Source organism: Sus scrofa, chromosome 1 (genome assembly GCF_000003025.6).
Source record: "Sus scrofa isolate TJ Tabasco breed Duroc chromosome 1, Sscrofa11.1, whole genome shotgun sequence".
Classification (NCBI taxonomy): Eukaryota; Metazoa; Chordata; class Mammalia; order Artiodactyla; family Suidae; genus Sus; species Sus scrofa.
Window position 1 is genome coordinate 12,633,780 of NC_010443.5, and position 17,737 is coordinate 12,651,516.

General features: G+C 39.8%; 1 protein-coding gene across 1 annotated transcript in view; it reads right to left on the bottom strand.

Moving 5' to 3' along the window:
- Window positions 346–17,737, bottom strand: part of OPRM1 (opioid receptor mu 1) — a 68,171-nt gene continuing 50,779 nt past the window's right edge. Inside the window, 1 exon segment of the mRNA NM_001001538.1 lies at window positions 346–823. Within this exon segment, the coding sequence (NP_001001538.1) occupies window positions 785–823 (39 nt within the window). The 3' untranslated portion in view covers window positions 346–784.

Below are 17,737 nucleotides of genomic sequence, written 5' to 3' on the forward strand. Positions count from 1 at the left end.
TTTGAATATCGGGATAGGAGCAGGGGAATTGCACAGTTAAAACTTGGGAGCAAACTACTGAAAGCTTGAGAGGAGAATCTCCCATTATGACTCTCAGGAAGTACTTGCATGGCACAAGAATCAACTCTTCCCCAGATGACATATTTCTGAGTTTCAGATTGCCTTTTGTGTTAATTCCTTCTCTTGCAATAATAGAGCAATGTAAGAGATATCACTCTTTTTTTTTTTTTAAATACAAAACCAAGAAATGGAGGTGGAAGTCATGTCTTAACTGGAGATGGTTTTAAGGTTAACATTAAAGGTCAAAAATAGAGCCACGTATTCTCTTACAGAAGACTGCAAAGTCTTGGATTTCCACATAAGATGCTTCGATCAGAGGTAGCCTTTACAAGTTACTATGGTGAATTTAACAACTGACATTTTTTCTTTGATGAGGACGTAAACATTTGCTTGAAAACAGCACATTACATACAGAAGGGCCATCTTTGAGGATGACCTCAACGCACATACCACAGCATGTTTCGGTCCCATGGGTCATCTTCCTTGAGATTATGTGCACAGGCAAACTCAATGTGGATTAGTTCTTTCCTTCCTAGTGCTTGATTTAGTTTGGATGTCCCTCTCATGTGCAGAGCAGAGCGGCCAGAGAGGAAACAGATTTGATGACTCAGAGCAGGCACTTTCCTAGGAAAATAGTGCCTCCCACACATTCTCATGGCAACCTGCTTCCACGTAGATGGTGGCTGTCTTAGCTCATTGAGGATCTGAATGGCATGACACCTGGTTAGGGCAATGGAGCAGTTTCTGCTTCCAGATTTTCTAGCTGAAAGAAGAGAAAGAGCAAAGACAGTGAATATTTCAGATTGGATTGCCCTATACAGTCATTGGGCATCTTCTCTGTGTCAGAACCCTACTGGGAATCGTCATGTATACTTTCACCAGCAACTCTGAGAGTTTTCCCTAAATGTCAAGACATCATTTAATCTCCTGGGTCATTATGAACAAGCTATTGCATTTTATACACTAAAGAATAAAATGTACAGTAGACGTCAATGAAATATTATTGAAAGCTTCTCTGAAAAAAATAGATTTTAACCCCAAATCTTTGATTCCCACATCCTTGACCCTCTTCCCTTCTTAGCCTCAAAGTATTCATAATCTGCCCAAAATTTCAAAAGAAAAGAAACACCTTTCTTTGTAGGATCTTTCATCTTCTGCATCTGTTCCGCACAAATTTCTAGATAATGAAATTTTACTTTTCATCCAACTCTCCAAATCAATGGATTTCTTTCTGAAGCAACTGAATTAAAGTTCAGCGATTCCTCCACCCCCACCTTCACTGTAAAGCAATATTGTTGAGCAATAACATGACATTTGCTCACACACAAAAATGTGATTTGATGTTTTCAAGTAAGGGAGGAGGAGGATGTGCCTGAAACAAGTTTTATAATGAACAAATAATCATTGCTGTCATAGCTATAATTTTTGTAGAGAAAAAAGGAGATGTTTGTGTAGTAAGTGTAGAGGGATGACAATTTTTTTTCTTTAACTTTATTTTGGTAAATTTCAAACTTCAGGAAAAGTGCAAGAATAAGAATGGTACAAAGAACACTGTGTACCCTTCACCCAGCTTCACCTGCTGTTGACACTGTGTCCCATTTGCCTCACCAGTGGTTCTTCCTTTTTTATCTACACACACACACACACACACACACACACACACAAAATTATATTATTGAACTATTCAATGCTAAACCTATCTCTATTTCAATATACATTTCCTAAGAATAAGGAATAGAGTGATTACTATTGCCCATGGGAGAGGCAGTCTGCCATGAACCATGGAAGTTCCTGTTCATCTTTGCTGATTGTACCAAACTGTAAGGCTTAACCGATCTCAGACTCCGAACAGAGGCAATAAGTAGGTTGAGGTGACCACTGTGTTGATCACTGTGTGACTGCTTGCTCCTGGGAGGTTTGTGCATTGCTTGCTGCAAAAGGGGTTGTGATTTTGCTTCTGGGTTCCTTAACTGTGACACAACCCATTGTCTATGCAGCCACCATCTGGTCCCATTGCATCACCCTGTGGGAGCCGGGAGTGAGGAGGCTCTACCAAGCTTCTGATATTCACTGTTCTGTGACTAACAACCAAGTACGTATTTTTGTCCACTCACGGCACATATGGCTTGTGGCAAGACAACCTGCTTGCTTATTCAGCCATATCCTTTGGAGTCTTTTTCACTTCTTGCCATCTTCTAAGAGGGTGAATGTCTTCCCAAACTGGTACAACAAACAGGGTGCTGAGATAGATGACGACTTTTTAGGGAGCAAAGGCAAGGGCTCATGGATGAGATTAGAGGATGTTAAGGAACTCCTTGGGAATTGGTGGCAAATATTGTGGCCCCTGTGGTGCATAAGGAGAGAGTGAATGGTCTGCCCTGACCTACCAGTTGACAAACATGAGTTGAGTTGATGATGGAGATGGAAAGGTGAGGGATAAAATCTAACCAGTTGCTTAAGTGGTGTCATGGTAGCTGCTTGCTCTTCTGTGCACTATGGAACCAGGAGAACACTCTGGGCTCCACCAGGGAGGAAAGCACAACTGCATCCAGGCTTAAGTCACAACCGGAAACATTTAGAGGGCGATATACCCCTACAAGGGGTACCAACTTACAGACCCTTAGTGAGAGGGAGAGGAAGGAAGTTCAGGGGCTCTTTGATCAACAGACTGAGCCGCTGTTAGACTTGTGGCTAATGAAGGGCAGGGAAGGTTATGTTCTTAGTGGGTGAATAAACTACATAGGCTGTCTTACATGGGACCCCATCATGTAAGCTACTGTGCAGATTATTTAATTGGGACATAAGCATATTCTAAAATACTACTGCGAATTTATGTTTCAGTGACTGCATTTTGGCCAACCCCAGGAGATTTTCTCAAGGTTGATAAAGTCTCATGGGATCCCATGAAGGAAGCTATTCAAAGCCTGAGGGCTGAAGCTGCTCTAGACTGAGTCTATCGTGGCCAGAATGAGAGCATGATCATGATCCCTCATGCAGAGAACGGCTGATGCATTTTTAAGATCGCCCCACTCCCTCCAGAATCGCCCCACTCCTGTGTTGAGAGGCCCTGCACTGAGAGGCCCTGTGCTGGAAGCTGTGCTGATGTACGCCCAGAATAAAGGTAGTGCTCCCTAAACCAGGCAAAGTGTCTGCAACCCAAGACAAACCCGGGATGGGAAAATCCAACCTGCTCCAAAGAGTAAGGCAATGCAGATATGCTTACTACAATGAGGGTTGTCAAAGTGGAGACCGATGGAATGACCAGCAAAGAAATACAGTCCAGATGTCAGGATACGGTGGCCTCCATGGAGGCAGTTACTTGTTCAGGCAGATAAAATTCTGCATGATGCTATAGAACCAGATTTCTTTGTGGAGCTCAATTTCCCTCTAATTGAGGAACAACATGGGGCTGCCTTAGAGCAAATTGCTCCTTCAGAACTTCTACTGCTTGATCCTATGTGTCTGTATCCTAATACGAAAGTCTTTAAGGATAAAGGGCACTGGGGTGGGGTGGGGGTGGCTATCTTCACTCCCAGGAGGAATAAAAGATCTTATACCCCAAGGAAGGCACAATGAGGGCAGGGGAGAAAGGTAAGCGTGGGGGAAAGCACAAATGTTCATGTCTTTTTATTTGACATCTGTGCTTAAATGACTAATGCACTAGGTTCTCTTGAGGGGTAAGAACCACACGTTCAGTGATAACGTGGGGGAAGAAGTGACTGTAACCTTTTGGTGGAGCTGTTTGGACCCTTGCCATGCGCCACACCTGCTGCTCCCGAGGCTGAGCATGTAACTGGTATTGGTAATTTATGTGTTTGTTCTGTGAATGCTTCTTTGTCCAGGGGAGATAGTCCTGATCTGGAGGAGCCACTTACAGAGAGGCGATGGTGGACCTATGCCCAGGAGGTCATACCTCGGCTTCTGGTGTCCTTCCATAGGCGAGGGTGGACCTATGCCCAGGAGGTCATACCTCGGCTTCTGGTGTCCTTCCACATTTTGTAAAAGAAATCCTTGAGAATTCCAGGAGGAGAAAAGGAAACCACAACCCAATTCAGGACTTAAATGCAACAGGGCTTATGAAAAATGAAATATTTCAATAAAATAGCCCTGTGCTATGCAGCCAATGAAAGATGCTAATGGAATCTGACAAAGATAATCGCCAACTGGACTCCGTTGTTGCCCCTGCGGTTCTGTTTTTCCCAGACATTGTGACTAGAGCTGAATCAGTTGCCTATGATGGTAACTGGAATGCTTTTTTTGACTTTGGTCATGTCTTTTTCTCTATCCCTTTGGCACCAGAAGTTTAAGATTCTTTACCTAGTTAAGCCGCCAAAACATGGTTACTATGCTGCAGCCATACTACTTGAATTCTTCTGCTATTTGTCACCAATGGATGGGTCAAAACACGGAAGTTTCTCTTTGTAAGTGACTTGGTCCTACTTCATTGATGATATTATGTCGATAAGCTCCAATGAAATTAGCAGATGCTAACTCATATGAAAGCCCAGGAAAGTTTACTAATTTTGGTCAGGTACAGGGACCAGGTACCCATGTCAAAATCTTGGGTAGACTGACTCAGAAGTGGATTCTAGAGGCAGGAAAAAAAAATTCTTTGCATGATGACTCCCCATTACCAGAAACATAGCTCAGTGCTTAATTGTACTATTTAGGTATGGGAGACAACTTGTGCCTGATCTCTGTATGCATTACAATCTGAATCTTCAAGTTAATCAGATAATCTGTCAGATTTGGCTGGGGAGGTTATAAGCAGCAGGTGACACTGGAGGCAGTGTGACACAGCCCAGCCCTGGAGCTTTTTGGAATTACAGATTTCCATAAAAGGAGGCAGCCTTCACCAGGAGTGTCCCTTGCGGCTCCCTGGTACCACTACCCACTTTCCACTGGGGAAGGAATATCTTAGGCTTTGAAGGTGCTGGTGTGGGAGGGATGGTTAATGTTCTCTTTGTCTCCAAGTTCCAGCCCTGCAGTCTGGCAAAGCAATTACATGGTCCAATGAGACAAGAAATGGCTCTGATTGGCAAACCGATTACTGCAGTATTTATCACCCTGTCTGTGTGCTGTAAGGTCAGAAAAACTCGTGTGGGCTTGACTGATCCTGAGTTATTCTACTGGCACTTGATGTTATCAAAGGCAGCTCCTAAATGTGAAACCCTTATACATATGCAAACATACACAGAGAGATGCAGTCTTGTTTCATTCAAGCTCCTACTTATTCACAAGCTTCTCCTGCACCTGAGTGCCCTTGGGTTGTGCCCTATATGGCTATCAAGGCCATGACTATTCAATCACCCTGCTCCTATGGATTATCCAAATTGAAGCAAGGGTGATCCAATCGAGTTTGTTAAGAAATCCGGAACTGGAGTAACATGTCCCTTTAGTTATGTTTGCCACATGGGAGAGAGATGGTCTCGGGATATCTATTAATTAGGCATGGAGGCAGAGGAGGTTTGGCCCATCTTCGACTCCCAGTAATTACTGGCAATGAAGCCACTCCCTAGACCATGTTCCCTTCCTTAGGCCCTCAAGTAAAGAAGGTTGTTCTACCTGAAGGATACGTGGGTCCCTGTGTCCCATGCAGTGGGGTGCGTACTGTTCCCTCGCATCATCAGTATCCACATTCTAGAGATAGGTCAGGGATATGTCCAATCAGATGGACCAAGCCATAAGCGATCAACAGGTCAGGCTGAATTCCCTGATTGTAAATGAGTCATTGATTGGCCTTCACATTCTGGTTGGTACAGTTGCCAAACACTCTTATTGTGTTTGAATTAATCCTAACAGTACAGAGGTGCAATCCATGCATATTTTGAGAAAGAAGCTACCTCTTAGTCCTCTCAGGGACTTAGTGAAGTCTGAGATCCTGGAGTACATGGCTGAGGTCAAAAGTATGAACATGATCTTGTCGATAGGGATTCTACGGCTAATAACTGTAAGCGAGTATTAATTGAAATAAATGAAACAGGTTTGGCCTTAGCCCTTGTCAGTATGTCTAACCTGAATTTCTAATGGGGTGGCATATTCATATGAGAATTGAGTTCATCCACAAATAGGTCGAGCTGACGGGTGAATTACTAGGAGAGACAGTTCACCAAGTGTCCTTGTACTGTCTTGCTGATGGAGCTGAACGGCAAGGCCTTACCATCTTCTGTGTGTCTCAGCTCTTTCTATAGTCGCATAGTCAGTTAAGACCCTTTGCTGCCAAACCCCATGAAGACCACAGCACGACCACTTCATGACTGCTTGCTTCCAGGGGAGGAAGATTGGTTTGTTTACTCCTTGTGACAAAAGGTGCTGAAGTCTTAGCTCTGGGGTCCTCAGTTGTGTGTACTGACAGTCAACTGTGTGCCTACTGACAGTCAGCGTCTATTGTGTCACCCCATGGGTCATGGGGGCAAGGAAACCAGTTCTCCTGTGCTGATGTTCCTGCTGTTTGCTATGCTGGGAGTGGTAAACTGTTTTCTCTGATCTACTGAGTCACAATTTTTTTTTTTTTTTTTTTTTTTTTTTTTTTTTGGCACCCATGGCTTAACAAGTGGACCTGCTCACTTGCTGAGATATTTCCTTTGGAAACTTGCAACTCCCTGCCATTTTTTAAGACCAGGCTTCATTCCTGACAATAACCATGGTATGGCTATGAATTCAGTAGACTTGACATAGATAGAATATTTTAATCTACCATCACCTTTCCAATTTTGTCATCAGCCTTTTAAATTGTTATTTTCCTGAGAAGTCAAGAAGTAAAGCCCCTTGAGCTACTTTTTAGCCTATTTTGAAAAATAAAGTTTTGAAAAGCTTTTAGATTCAAACTGAAGCTTATTTAAGGCACTTTTAATCTCTCTCCATAAAGCAATTGGCATGTACTTCCTATCCCTGGAAGGCATTTAAGAGATTGCCTTTTTCAATTTCATTAATCTATAGGAGGAGATAGAGGTCCTGAGAGGTGAACTGACATGCCCCAGAGTATTGGTTGAGGAAAGCCGGTTTAATATTTTTATTTTTGCTCTTTGCAGCACTCTCTTCTACTTCCATTTTCTATTATTTGCGATGCCATCCAAAGTTGCAATCGAAGCCAATAATAGACTTGGGTATTTCTGAAGCTGATCAGTTTCAGTCAGTAATGGACTTCAAAACCCCATTCATTACAGAAGCCGTAAAAACAGAGCCACACACACACACAAAACTTTGGGAATGGATGACTCATAGGCGAGTATTTCCTTTTACCTAAATAATGGAGAACTCATCCCTTCCTCCAAGTTCCATTGCCAGAATCAGACATATTGGGATCCAGAGTATAACAAGGGATAGCATTTCAGTAGAGAAAAATTTAAGGAGAGGTGGGATAACCTGGTAGCAGAAAGGATCCAGGCTCAATATGCCATATGCTTCCTTCTGCTTTCAATATGAATATAGTAAATTATTGCACAAAAGGAAGGCTTAGCGGTCACTTTTCTTGTCCATTAGGAGAAACTAGCCTCCAGCGTGTGAATGGAGAAATTAATCAGGCCCAGAAATGAGCCCTAATTCATTGGCCATCAAAAGATGGTGGGAATTGAAGGATTCTATGGTAGTTTCTATTTTTAGTTTTTTAAGGAAACTCCATACCACTCCTGGACATATATATGGAGAAAACCATAATTCAAAAAGATATTTGCCCTCCAGCGTTCATTGCAACACTATTTATAATATCCAAGTAACCTAAATTTCCATGGACAGATGAATGGATGAAGAAGATGTGGTGTATTTAAACAATGGAATATTACTCAGCCATAAAAAGAATGAAATAATATCATTTGCAGCAACACGGGTGGACTTAGAGATTACATACTAGGTGAAGTAAGCCAGACAAAGACAAATATCATATGATATCATTTGTAGGCAGAATCTAAAAAAACGATGCAAATGAACTTGTATAGAAATAGACCCATAGTCATAGAAAACAAACTTCTGATTACCAAAGGGGAAAAGGTGGGGGGGGAGAAGGATAAATTAGAAGGATGAGATTATCATATACACATATATTTTACCATACAAAATAGGTAATCAAAAGGACCTATTGCATAGCACAGGGAACTGTACTCAGTATTTTGTAATAACCTCTAAGGGAAAAGAATATGAATAAAAATGGATACATGTATATGTAGGACTGAATCACTTTGCTATGTACCTGAAACAAATACAACATTGTAAATGAACTATACTTCAATAAAAATTTGTTTTTCTTTTTAAGGCTGCACCTGTGGCATATGGAAGTTCTTAGGCTAGAGGTAGAGTTGGAGCTGTAGCTGCTGGCCTACACCACAGTCAAAGCAACACCAGATCTGAGCTGCGTCTGTGACCTACACTGCAGCTCACAGCAATGCTGGATCCATAACCCATGGAACTAGGCCGGGGATTGAATATATGTCCTCATGGACACTACGTGCATTCATTACCATTGAGCCACAACAGGAACCCTAAAAAATTTTTTTTTTTAAAAGTCACTTGGAAAAAAAAAAGGAGTTGGGAAACTCCTGCTTGTGAAGAGGTCCCTTAAGTAGCCAGTAGCATGGTATGCCAAGCTCACATAGCTGGTTATCAGCAGCCTGCCCCTAGAACCCAGGACGCTTGGCTTCTAATCATGCATTCTTTCACAAGGAAGACTGTAATTATTAAAACTGCGGTATGTTTCCTACAGTTGAATATACATCACTTTAAAAAGAAACCTATTTTTTCAAAGATGTTTCATTTACAACAAAAGAATGTGTCAATAATAAGGCTTATTCTTAGCAATATGTAGTTTAAGTCAGTGAAAACACATCCCAAGGCTGCACAGACTTTTTCTCCCTTTAAGATTGCAACCAGAAAGCGACAAACTTCAAAACAAAGCAAAATAAAAGTGAAAACCTAAAAAAGGAAGTTTTAATATCTCCTTTGTATTTAGACCACATATTTTGAATGAGTGAGAATAAGAGATCAATAATCAATTTTAGAACCTTGGTTAATACTTGGAATTATGGGACATTTCCACTTATTCTTGGAAAACATCGAATTTGGGACAGATTTGTGCCTAATTGGGACCAGTAATCTCCCGTGAACTTTTTGAAATGTGTAGTGAGAACTTCATTTTGTGAGGTCTTGAAAAACTGAGCATGTGCTCAGATAAGTTTGAGAACTTTAGCTTAAAAAACAAAATGCAAGTACATATTATAGAACTAAATGCAGCACGAGCACACACACTCACATATACACACATAGCAGGGCTTTTCAAAGCTTTTCAAATGCTAATTCACAATATTATCCCTATGACAGATAAAAGTTATAGAATATTTATGAACAATTGTCTAAAGAGCTATTTCTTCACGGACCATGTATTAGCACTTGGCTGTAGCAGTGTTCTGTAAGAACTGGATAGAAACTTGTAAAAACTAAGTAACTTATGAGAGAGTCATTTGTTCTGATCCCAAGCCTTCTCAGCCTTGGCGCTAGTGACAGCTTGGGCCAGGTAATTCTCTTTTGGGGAGGGATATACGTTGCAAGGCCAGGGTTAGACCAAATTTATGATCCCTTTTAGCTGCATTAGTTCGTTCCTTTAAAATTTTTGTGGTAAGAGCTGTAAGTCAGCTTCTTGGGGGAAAGAGAAAGGAAATGAAAACAGTAAAACTTCATTGAGTAGCTTAGACCAGCAATATTAGCCAGTTGCCTGGCACTGTTCTGTGTATTTTGCATAGACAATTATACATGACATTCACATCAAAACTCAATATTAGCCATTATAATTATAACCCTTCTTACATACAAGGAAATTGAAATACAGAGAGTTTCAGAAACTTGCCCAAGGACATTCAGCTGGTCATTGGTAGGATCCAACTAAATGTATGAGCCATCCAAATTTTAAAGATTTTGTAATATATCTGTTATTCTTATCTAGTTATAGAGTTTCCTCTTACCTGTTGATAGCTTAACTTTACATATACTAGAATTTATATAAAATAGAATTAGCTATCTTTTTCTTAGTCACAATTTTTAAAAACTGTATTTGGAAACTGCATATTTGAAAAGACTCTCACAATTATATATTTTATATTTAGAAAAAAAGCATGCAATAAAAATATGTATTTCCGGCCCACAATTTCCCCATTGGAAAGGTGAGGAAGTTTGGGTTAGATAATCTATCTTCTTTCTCAGTTCCAATATCTTAAAATCTGTGAACATTTTGCATCCGCTTGATAAATCCAATTCCATTGTTGGGACTTAGATGTTAATATTTACTCATAGTGTAGTCATTCGAAAGGCTATTTATTCCACTGAATTTCTGAAATAGCTAGAAAAATTTTCAGTTGTTAAAGTGCATGTCAGGCATTCTGCAAGCCTCTCTCTGAAGCATTTTAGGGTTCTGTGAGTGACATACATCTCATTTATTTCCAAAGAGCAGCTCAAAGACAGTATTTTTAAAAAGTTGATGGACATGTTAGCTGACCTAGTAGAGAAGAAGAAAGACCAGCAAGAGTGAGATACTCTTTTTAAGTTGGTAAATCATGGAAGGAGTTAAATAGGTGATTGCATTGTCAAACACATAGTGACCATATTCCATTTCATATCCACTATTCACTGCATTTTCTCAATGTCAGCTTCTTTTAAATTGGCCTAGATATTCTTATTTATTAATGTAAATTTCCATATACTTTACTTTTTGGCTTTCATATCAGAAGTCTTAGAAGAACCTATTTTATCACGAGAAAAAATCATTCATTTCTTGTACTTTAAGGGACTTAGACATATCATATGGGGACGTGGATCATATATGTAATATACAAGAAATATTTTTTCTTAACCTTTATGAAGGTTTAATAATGTATGTAGAAAAAAAGGAAACAACTAGGGCTTGATAGACTTTGTAGATTTCCAGTATCCCTAGACTTTCTGGTGTTTCTATGGGAAACAGAATAGCCCTCCTAATAAATACTACACTCCATAGAGATAAATGACATGAATTATTTTTCTACATACTCATTTTTGGACCGAGAGGGCTAGTACTTTAAATTATAATGAAACTTTCAGCTTATATTTATTGGATATTTGTAATTACTTGGAGCTAATTTATCGGGCTAATTATTTGCATGTGTTCCTAACAGGGCAGCTTTTATAGAATGAAGAAGTGGTTCATTCCTTTCATTCACAGTGAAGCAACAAGCACTAAATTAAATCTACTTATCTCTCACCCAGGTATGGTTACTATTCATTCCTTCAGCATACATCCTGGCAATGAGAATGGCCAAACTCACATAAGGTCTTGAAAGCGGGCATTAAAATTTTTTGGACAAGCATTAGGAAAACTATTCATGCTTTGAAAAAGTACTATTATATGGAGTTCCCATTGTGGCTCAGTGGAAAGGAAACTGACTACTATCCATGAGGACGAGGGTTCGATCCCTGGCCTTGCTCTCTGGGTTAAGGACCTGGCATTGCCATGAGCTGTGATGTAGGTTGCAGATATGGCTCAGATCTTGTGTTGCTGTGGCTGTGGCTGTGGCTTAGGCCAGCAGCTGTAGCTCTGAGTCTACCCCTAGCCTGGGAACTTCCATATGCTGCAGGTCCAGCCCTAAAAAAGCCAAAAAAAAAAAAAAAGTACTATTACAATTATTTAGCATTCAAAATGAGTCCCGTTTCTAGCCTCCCCTTATCTATCTATATGTATACATATATATATGGAATTTTATTGCAGTAAAAGTAGAAGTCATAGAAAATACGGCTGTAATATTTATTTTCTTTTTTTTCTTTTTCTTTCTTTCTTTCTTTTTGTCTTTTTGCCTCTTCCCGCAGCATATGGAGGTTCCCAGGCTAGGGGTCTAATCGGAGCTATAGCCACCAGCCTACTCCAGAGCCACAGCAATGCCAGATCCAAGCCGCTTCTGCAACCTACACCACAGCTCACAGCAACGCCGGATCCTTAACCCACTGAGCAAGGCCAGGAATCGAACCCGTAACCTCATGGTTCCTAGTCAGATTCGTTAAACACTGCGCCACGACGGGAACTCCCTACTATTTCTTTTCATCATGGAAAGTTCCTATTTATTTCAAATCTAGGAACTCTACCTTATAAGAATGAAATTCTTGAACGTAAAGGCAGAAGGCGACAAAAGCTGAAGCTCTGATTCTTCATTAAATAATAATAATAAATTAATTAATAATTAGAAGGAGATCAATAATTATCAATAATATTTAAATATTTAGAAATAATAATTAGCGAAGAAATATTGGCATATTTTATTTTAGAAATTTATAGTTCTCACAAGGTCACCCCCAAAATAATTTATAATTTTTGCAAAATTGTAGCAATTTGTAAATACTTATTGAAGCTGACCAAAACATAGATGATCACAATCAGAATGATATTCAAAAGCTAGTGACTATTTTATGATAGGTCGTCTTCTTTCCAATGGTGTTGTTTGATGTGAGAAAAAAATGCAAAAGCAAAAAAAAAATACTTGAAAACTGTATTTCAAATTCATAAACATAGAAGAATATACGTGCTGAGAAGATTAAAAGAGTACATGTCTCGTAATTATAAGCTCTGTAAGATAGAAAATATTGACTTGTTCCAAAACACTAAACATTAGTGCGAGAACTTTTTCATGATAAATGATTATAAAATGGCAATTTACTGCTTAAGGTTAAATTCATGACATATCATTTTGAGTTAGCGTTTTGGAGAAAAGCATGTTGCTTTATTTTAGCAGTTAGTTACATTAATTGGAACAACAAGAAAATGCAGCAGTAAATTGCTTTAGTTACTCCAATCTTTAAAACCCAGTTCAGAGTATTCGGTCAGGAAAAGTCTAGCTAACTCATACATTAGTATTCACCTGCAGTTCTGTTATACAGACTAATCTTCTGGTTCAACCTATTAATGTGACTGCTGAGAAAAACCAAGTTTTTGTAAGATAAAGGGACTTTCTTCATCACATGTTGGTTAGACAGAGTGTGACAGAACATTCACCTGACTCCCTATCCTGGTCCCTCTGGCACCCCACCCCCAATCCCTGGCCAAGCTGCCTTCTCTAGTAGGATAAATGTGATTGCACCTGATCCTACAGGTCAGTTTATGAAAATACTAAATAAACTTCTCTGTCACTGATAAAAAAATTTAACTTGTGTAAAAGCAAATGGTATCATTCAGTGAGAGTCAATATGACTTTACCGATGGCCAAAGATTTAAGTCAAATAATTTGAGCTCATATAATGATAACCATGTTCCCCATTAGTGAAGTTCTAATTTTCCATGATATTCTTAATATATTTGAATATTTACTGTTACACACAGATATGCAAATACACTATGAATACATGTAAACAAGCCTACATAAAGACCTCATGGCCTTCAAACTGACAGAATATAAATGCTAAAATTTTTTTCTAAGAACCATCACTGAGACAGTATGGCACATTAATTAAAAGCCTAGGTTGCAATATCAAATTCAACTGGATTTATTCCTCAGCCACTACTTTTTAACTATGACCTTGGGCAAGTTCATTCTTTAAATACTGATTTCCTCGACTATAGAGATGATAATCCAAACCTCATAGATTAAGGAAGATATGCCGGATACAGAACTGGTCAATCACTGTTATTACTAAGAGTCCTTTTTGTTGGCCTGAGGCGTGAGGAGGTTATCAGGCCAGGGGTTGAGCCTGTGCTGCAGCAGCAACCTGAGCTGCTGTAGTGACAATGCCAGATCCTTAACCCATTGTGCCACAAGGGAACTTTGCTAATAGTCTTAAAGCCAAATATTTTGTGAAAACAAACATATTTCCAAGTCAGCCATATTTTCCCCACCCAGATTGTAGCCACTTTAAAGAAGCATACCAAGTCGTTCTGCTACTTATGAAAAGTATTAATCTTAAATATACTCTAGTACCACATGTGAATAGAGGCCTACCCATATCACACGTGTGTATGCTATCTCTCTCTCTCATAATGGAAACTGTTTTCTTTTTAAGCCAAAGAATTGAAAGAATAGTCACTTTGGCCTCATTCACAAAATATGCATTAATGTGGTCAAGCACAGTAATTTTGTGAGCTATTTGCATTTGGGGCTTTTGTCATGGAATAGAAATGCATTTCCTTCTCAAATTGGCTCTCCACAGATGTCTTGGAAAAAAACTGAGCCAATTTTTGATACTGATGTGGTTGATTTGAAAACTTAGTCTTCTGCTTTTAGTTTTGTAGTTAATACAAATACAAAGCATTTCCTCATTTCTCGACCTGCTACTTTGTTTAAAGTGTCAAGAAACTGCTTTAAAAATAGTAACCTGAGGCTCTAGGAATGGGCTTATCATACTGATGTGAAGTTAGCCGGAGGTACCATAGTGTTAGCTTTATCAATGTTATATGATTTTGTCCTATAAGACTTACTGATTTTGTGAGATAGCAGAAAAAAGCTTTGGATTCATATTAGACGTTCAGATGTTTGGGTCCAGTCTCTTACTGGCGCTTTGATCTTGTATAATCATTCAAACTCCTTGAACATTTATTTTTTCATATTTACCCAACAGGGTTATAATAGGAAATGTGATAATACATATAAAAGCACATTTTAATCTGCATGCTGTCATACAAGTATTAGAGACCATTATCAAAGTCTTCAAATAATAATCCAACTGACACAATAATTTTCTTTTCCCATATAATGTTAAACATTAACAAAATAATCTAAGTGTGAAAACAAAACAATGTCTTATCGACTGTGGTTGTGGTGGAAACTAAGCAAGGAAGGTAGGTCAGTAGTGGCCAGGATCTCAGATCTGAGCTGGACCTGGCCTGATTTGAGCAAATGCTGGAAGTGTTTTGAAGCCCAGCGGAGTCCACTGAGGACATCAACAAGCAGGTACAGGTACAAAGAAATGAAATTGCATTGAGAGCAGATGGGAAATGAATGTTAAGTCTCCCTACCAAAGACCTAGAAAACATAAAGACACCAAGCTGAACATACATCAGGCATGGAGCACTACAGCTGGGGCAGTGGGCTGGGCCCCAGAATGCACAAAGTACAGGAGACCATCTTTTGGTAGTTTTTCCATACTGAGCCTTGGCACGACCTCTTTTGGGCACTGAGTCTGGTTCTTGACCTCCACATGAATAGCACTTAAAATAGAAGACAAGCCCAAATGTAAGGAAAAAAAAATTTGTCATATGATTTTTTTTTTAAAAGATAATTTGATTGGAGTATAGTTGACTTACAACATTGTAGAAAAATTTTGAAAAGTGTAACTTATGATCAGAGGACTAAAGGCTGGAGGAGAAAAACAAATGAAGACTCTCTCCTTTGAGTATTTCCTCTTACTGAATGGTGGGCCTGGAATAATGTCAGTGTTACACGATCCTTTAGCTTGTCCATCAAGAAAGGGGTCGTTCCTACCACCCCCATATCCCCTGAAATATCAAGAGCCCACTGATCATTCATTTATTCAATATATACTTTGGGAGTACATTTATTTATTTTCTTTCTTTCTAGGGCCGCACCTGTGGCATATGGAAATTCCCAGGCAAGGGGTCAAATTGGAGCTGTAGCTGCCAGCCTACACCACAGCTACAGCAATGCCAGATCCTTAACCCACTCAGTGAGGCCAGGGACCAGACCCACATCCTCATGGACACGGTTGGTTCTTCACTCGCTGAGCTACAATGGGAATTCCTTTTTGGAGTACTTCGAATGTGCCAGACCCTGTGTTAGGCAGATACTGGAGGCATGAGAAAGAGAAAGGCAGTTTGCCTTGTGCTCTCTGGAAGCTGTGGCTTGCCTGTCCCACATAGCGTGTGCCTCCTGTAGATGGTTAGCACAAGTGGCCACAGGGACTCCCCTCCCCACATCCACACCCTTTGCAAAGGGACTGTAGCTCCTACTATCCATAAGTGGAAGTCTGATTTCCCACCCTTAAATCTGGAACCTGTGATCACCATGACAACAAGCCTGGGATAACACAGATGGTGGAAAATGATGACCCATGTGGAGCTGGCCATTCTTGCTATGGCCATTCTAGATCAGTTGGCTGACTGCTAATGGAGCAGCTGCTGCTGACCACAGAGTGTGCCCAGCTAATATGGGAAGAACTGTCTAGCCCAGCCCAGCCCAGATTACTGATCTATAGGCTTGTGAATTGAATCAATGATTGCCTTAAGGCTCTACATTTTGGACAGATTTGTTATGCAGCAAATACTGTCCGAGTAGCCCTTGACTGTGTGAGTATGACTCAAGGTTTATTCTGGGCACAGAATTTTCCAATGGCTTATCAAATTACCTTGGTAACTGCCAACTCTCCACTTGACTTTGCGTTATATGTAGAGTTGTCAGAATGCAGACACCCTGGGAAGGTTTGATATTGGATCTCTGATCTGCAGACTATGAAGTCGACTAATGTGCTTGAGATGTGACATATATAGTACAACATATTTCTTGGAGAAAACAAAACTATGCAGGCAGGACATAAACATTTACAACAGCACAGACTTCAAACAGTTAGAAAGTGGTTAGAAAGTTAATGTAAATCTGCTTGGCTTTGTTCCCTAACATGATGGCTCATGACTTAAAAAATAAAAATAAAAATAAATTAAAGCCTCTTTGTCAGATACTGAATTTGTACAACTACTCAGCTACGTCCTCTAGACATATAGAAGGTTTCTGAAATGTTCTAGATGTCTGGGTGTAACGATGACACATCAGTGGAGATTAATGAAGGGGATCTTTGAGTTATCTTATTCATCTTAATTTTCAAATATGTCAGGGTGTCTTTTCCTCTTTTCCTGGCAGCTGTTCTTCTCTGTCCAGCTCTCCCAGCTGGGCATTTTGGGAAAGCAGCCAATTCCAGGGCTAATGTGTTTCTGCTGTTATCTGACACTGATCCTGCTTCATAGAGGCAGCATTGAAGATAAGCCCTAATTGGATGTATTTTTAAAACAAACCTTTTAGTTACTTAGAACAGAGCTTCCCCAATTACTTCCTTTCTCCTCTCCCTGGCTGTGCAAGGACCATACTAATGTGAAAATGCTGGATTTGGAGGGCAGTCAAGGGCAGTGTTGGGGCAACTGAAGGACAGGCAGGCTGAGTTCAGGAAAAATGCTCCACCAGTCAGGCTGGGACTGTATTTCCAGGAGAGCAAGGCAAGTGAAGGATACTGAGAGAATCAGATGTGACAAGAGACTCAGCAGTGGTCCAGGGTACAATACCAAGACCCACACTCTAAGGTGCCTGAAAGGAGGGAGGTATGATTAGGTGCTTTAGGAGAAAGAACCGATCCTTTAAAATGGCCATCATTTTGCTCCAAAGAAATATATTGCTCCAATGTAAAACCTTATGATAACCTTAGTTTAGGACTAGAAATTTTACGTTGCATTCTTTACTGCATTATCCTCAAGTCAGAGAAAAACCTGTTTAAATTCCTACCCTGTTTAAGTTATTGACAAGATTTCCATAGCCATTGAGAAGGAGAGCTGCTTAGTCAAAGGAGTAGGTTTAGAGGTCTTGATATGAAAAAAAAAAAAAAAAAGAAGGAGCAGAGTAGAAAAACATTTCTTTCTGGCTTTCATTTCTGAAATGGAATTGGAAGTGAGATATAATACGTTAATAATTTCCCTTTGGAGGAAGGAGCTCTGCCATCATTACTTCATACTCCCCAGGGCTTT